This window comes from Setaria italica, chromosome I (assembly GCF_000263155.2).
Source record: "Setaria italica strain Yugu1 chromosome I, Setaria_italica_v2.0, whole genome shotgun sequence".
Lineage (NCBI taxonomy): Eukaryota > Viridiplantae > Streptophyta > Magnoliopsida > Poales > Poaceae > Setaria > Setaria italica.
Genome location: NC_028450.1, coordinates 32,131,878 through 32,136,882, shown reverse-complemented (window position 1 = coordinate 32,136,882; position 5,005 = coordinate 32,131,878). Strand labels below are relative to the sequence as shown.

The following is a 5,005-nucleotide window of genomic DNA, read 5'->3' as shown; positions in this document are numbered from 1 at the left end:
AACCATCTTATTAGGCTACTTGCTGATAGATGATGTTTTAGAGAAGCTGATTGTCAATAGAAAACAACTTTCACCCTCTAGTGAAACTTCCCACCCACAAAGAGTTTTACAACCTATAACCGATTCTATTAAGATACTACTCTAGAAAGTAAAGGTATGAAATGCGGAAATATAAAAAGAGTGGGTCAGGAAGGATACAAACTCGGGCACGACGATTTATCCCGTGGTATCAGTAGTCAAATATCACCCCTAGTCCACTTTGGAGCTCCACCAAGGATACGCTCCCGATCACCAAGTCTCCTCCGGTCAATATCTTGAACTCGCCACCAAGGCTCGTGCCAAGCTGGATGAGACGCTAGCCACTAAGATAAGGCTCACCAATCCCTCTCTTCCGGTCACGTTGACGCCGTCTCCACTATGGAGCTTTTCCACATTGTTATGGTAAAAACCACAAAAAATAAAAAAATTTCTTTTAATGGTACACATATGCCCCCCGCTTCTTTATTTTGATGTTGTAAATAACCAAATTTCGCAGAAGTAGGCGTATGGGATCGGGTCCTGATTGAGAGCTACTTGTGGAAGAATTATACGTCAGAAAAATCGCTGATTGGCGACTAGGCGGCAATACAAAGTCTACCCTGGTAAACTCTCTCGCTGTAGCACTATCGCCCTCGAAGGTTGGCCTGGTGAAGGAAGGTATCTGCATTCAATGTGCAAGATTTTTCATCCTGCAGATTTGTGCTCTTCTAAACCACGCATTGGGATTACAGAACTACCAGGGCACGAGTCAGCGTCCTGCTAGCGACCACACGTTGGGCGAGTCGCGCGTGACTGACCCGGCGGGCGACGACTGCGGGTCAGCGATGTACTCTGCCCATCAGGGACGCCTTTATACAGTACTGTATCTAGCATTCACGAAACCTTGTGTCGCTTCAGAATATGCGCAGTTGCCTTAACCCGGAACACTAACACCAATTTTTACACGCAGACAAGCTGATTGGCGTAACGATGAGCTCGGCCAGAGTGATGGTTTGCGCCATGGCTTTCGTTCTGGCGTGCTTGGCAGCCATGCCGCCTGCATCCGCAGCCTTGGGAGACGGAGGGATACTGTATATCCCGTCCGCCGACTCTATAGCTCACTGCCCCTCCAGCTGCGGGGACGTCAAGATCTTCTACCCCTTCGGCATAGGGGCGGGCTGCTTCCGGCAAGGCTTCGAGGTTACCTGCGACAACACCACTCAACCTCCAAAGCTGTTTCTGATGAATAACAGCACAACTGAGATCACGTGGATAGATGATGATGGGTTTGTTGAGGTCCCTATGTTCTTCAACAGTTCCTTTGGACCAGGTAGAAACAATATGTCTTGGGAGTGGGAGGCTCCCGCTAAGGGTATTACTATTACCAGTAGAGATAACGATTTCTTTGTCCTTGGATGTGACTTTGATGTCAACTTGTTCGATTATGAGAGAAACCCTGTCGGCTCCTGCATGAGTAGGTGCCACGGGGGGGTATTGCCAACTCGAGGGCCTTGCAACGGGATTGGTTGCTGTTTCATCAGTTTACGGAATGCCATGTCAGGCTTTCAGGCAACATTTTCTCGGGCTGATGGTATGGCAGGACAATCATCTGCAAGTTCTATGTACCCTCGCATCATGGCTTTCATATCAGATGTCGGTGAGTATTATTTCACGCAAAACATGACTGACCTTTTATTGGGTTGGACAAACACAAGAAAGATCGATGGTGCTGTTGTTGAGGTTGCCATCACGGATCAACCAAGCTGCGAAAGCGCGCGAATGAACAGCGCAAGTTATGCTTGTGCCACCAACAGCATTTGTAGAAATGCGTCATCATATGGGGGTTACTACTGTTACTGCTCCCGTTATTCTTATTCCGACCAGGGCGGCAATCCTTACCTTTCCGAAGGTTGCACGCAAGGTACTCCCTCCTTACTTTTCTCTTAAGAAATGAACATGTTTAAGTTTTAACCACTTGCTTTTGCTTATTCTTACTATATGTTAATATATTATGAAGGAGATTACAACCCCGAGTCTACAGAACACTGCCGGAGGTCATGTGGAAACATGAACATTTCCTTCCCTTTTGGGTTCGAAGAAGGTTGTTTTGGAAACGAAAAGTTCCGACTTAATTGTACAGCAGCAGGTGACACGCTTTTTAGCACAGGAGATATACAGTACCGCGTGACTGGTATCTCAATAGAAGATGGAACTTTGAATGTAAGAAACATGCTAAGCAATGCGAGCACTGGAAAAGAAGAGATAATAGTTTCGACTGACGAGAGCGGAGGTATGGACGTCAGCGGCCCCGTGGAAGATCGACTTGATTTTTCTATGGAATATGTCGACATTGTCATAAGATGGGCGGTTACCAATTCAACTTGTGAACAAGCTTTGCAGAATATTACTAAGTATGCATGCCGCAGTGAAAATAGTTCTTGCCTAAACGTGACCCATGGGAAAATATTTATGGGGTATCGTTGCAAGTGTTCTCCTGGCTTCAAAGGAAACCCGTACATACAGGAAGGCTGCACAGGTACATCCGGCTTCTCCTTCAGTATGCGTACAGCACTAATATCGCTTGTACTTGAAAATAGAAGGAAAGTAAATCAATTCAGTAATTCACATACATATCTATAACCATCCACGTATATATTCGGTGACAAATTTAAAAGCGGGACTTCTTATCAGCAGCTAGTAATAATGCAAGCATAGATCGGAACCATCAATATATATATTGAATGTGTTATCTACAGATATTGATGAATGCTCACTGCCAAACTACTGCAATGGTATATGCCGAAACACGCCTGGAAGCTATGAATGCTCAACTAAGCAACGTAATCTCCTTTTGGGTAAGTCTCAAGCAAAATAAACCGCCCTGCAATTATAATTTGTAAACATTAATATGATTCATAACAATGGCGAATGCATATAGGTATTGCAATTGGAATCAGTTGTGGCCTTGGCTCCATAATTGTCGCATTGGGTGTAACTGTACTTGCCAGTAAGTGGAAAAGGGGCATTCAGAAGAGAATTAGAAGAGCACATTTCAAGAAAAATCAAGGCCTGCTATTGGAGCAATTGATCTCTGATGAAAGCACCACAAGCAAAACTAAAATATTCTCATTGGAGGAACTAGAGGAGGCAACAAACAACTTTGAGGCTACTCGTGTTCTTGGTCGTGGAGGACATGGCACGGTTTATAAAGGGATTCTATCTGACCAACGTGTGGTGGCCATAAAAAAATCCAAAATAGTGGAACAAATAGAGGTAGACCAGTTTATCAATGAGGTTGTTATTTTGTCTCAAATCATCCATCGCAATGTGGTGAAACTGTTTGGTTGCTGCCTAGAAGATGAGGTGCCCATGCTTGTCTATGAGTTCATTTCTAATGGCACTCTGTATGAACTTCTTCACTCTGATACTACAGTAAAATGCTTGCTTTCATGGGATGATCGCATTAGGATTGCAATGGAAGCAGCAGGGGCACTTGCTTATCTACACTCAGCTGCTACAATACCAATTTTCCACAGAGATGTTAAGTCTTCAAATATACTCTTGGATGACAACTTCACCACAAAGGTCTCAGACTTTGGTGCTTCAAGATCTCTTTCGCTTGATGAGACTCATGTGGTTACGATTGTCCAAGGTACATTCGGCTACTTGGACCCAGAGTACTATCATACTGGTCAGCTTACTGAAAAGAGTGATGTATATAGTTTTGGAGTAATACTTGTTGAACTTTTGATAAGGAAGAAGCCAATTTTTATCGATGATTTAGGTGCTAAACAAAGCCTATCACATTACTTCATTGAAGGACTTCATGCAGGGTCCCTTGTAGAAATACTGGATAAACAAGTTGTGGAAGAGGCAGACCAGGAAGAGATTAATGAAATCGCCTTACTTACAGAAGCATGCTTAAGGGTCAAAGGAGGAGACAGACCGACTATGAAAGAAGTCGAGATGAGGTTTCAATTTCTAAGAACAAAGAGACTTAGAAAAGGTTTAGCTGAAAAAGATGCAGATATTGAGCCTTTGTTATGCCCACAAGATAAGAACTTATATGGGCATATCGATCTTGTCAATGCTGGGAGCTCTGGGTGCTACAGTTTGGAGCAAGAATTTGCATCTTTGCCACGCTAATTACATTTGTGCAAGATAACCGATGGCTTGCTTGGATGTTGAATATAATGCATCTGAGGTATCATGTATTTTATTGAAGATTCACATTATATTAGTTTCCTTTCGATGATACTATATCACATAGATGCATTTCACGTGTACAATATATTGTAGACCGCGACTGTTGTATACTTTTTATATTTGTACATAAGTTACAGTACTAAAGATAAGCTTGTATAAGAAAACTGTTGTGGTTATCAACGAGTCCAGTAACAATTGGGTATAAATTGCCAGTGGTTTAATAGGTGGTTCCAGTAGACCGCTGACTGATATACGGAATATGATTTAAGCTGCAACATATTATGGCATCTTTTTACAAAGTATTAGCATGATTACTATGAAGTGACACTCATAACTCAAAGATCTGGCATAACGCCGTGACGGCATCAGGGCAGTAGGAACCCCACTCTTCCGTTGCATGTCTTTTCATGTGACACTATCGAAAAGTGTTGAACAGAGAACTTTAAAACTCCATTTGCTGATCTGAAAAGTACACTCTAGCTAATAACACTGCATATGCAACTGTTCTGCATATAGAAAACCAGTTAGCTTGCCGTATTTTAGATTTATAATCTTCTGTAACATTGTGAGCGAGTGCGGATCAGTACCTACCTTCAGAATATTTCATACCAAACCATTTTGTCAATAAATCAAGCAATACATTCCATTGAGATGGCCATGTGCCAAGGGAGCGTACCAATTTTAGGAGACGACAGTGGCCAATGCCACGGGGCCGCGTCGGCCGGCTGCTCCTTGCACTGGGAGCGTGGGATGAGCTGGGAGAAGATCCCGAGCGCGAGGA

The 5,005-nt window shown here is 43.3% G+C and overlaps 1 protein-coding gene across 1 annotated transcript; it reads left to right on the top strand.

Moving 5' to 3' along the window:
- Positions 1-948: 948 nt before the first annotated feature.
- On the top strand, positions 949-4,364 carry LOC101760188 (wall-associated receptor kinase 3). The gene is made up of 4 exons (XM_012846194.3): positions 949-1,939; positions 2,036-2,554; positions 2,775-2,873; positions 2,957-4,364. The coding sequence occupies exons 1-4, from the start codon at positions 1,009-1,011 to the stop codon at positions 4,162-4,164; spliced, it is 2,757 nt and encodes a 918-aa protein (XP_012701648.1). The 5' UTR covers positions 949-1,008; the 3' UTR covers positions 4,165-4,364.
- Positions 4,365-5,005: the final 641 nt, after the last annotated feature.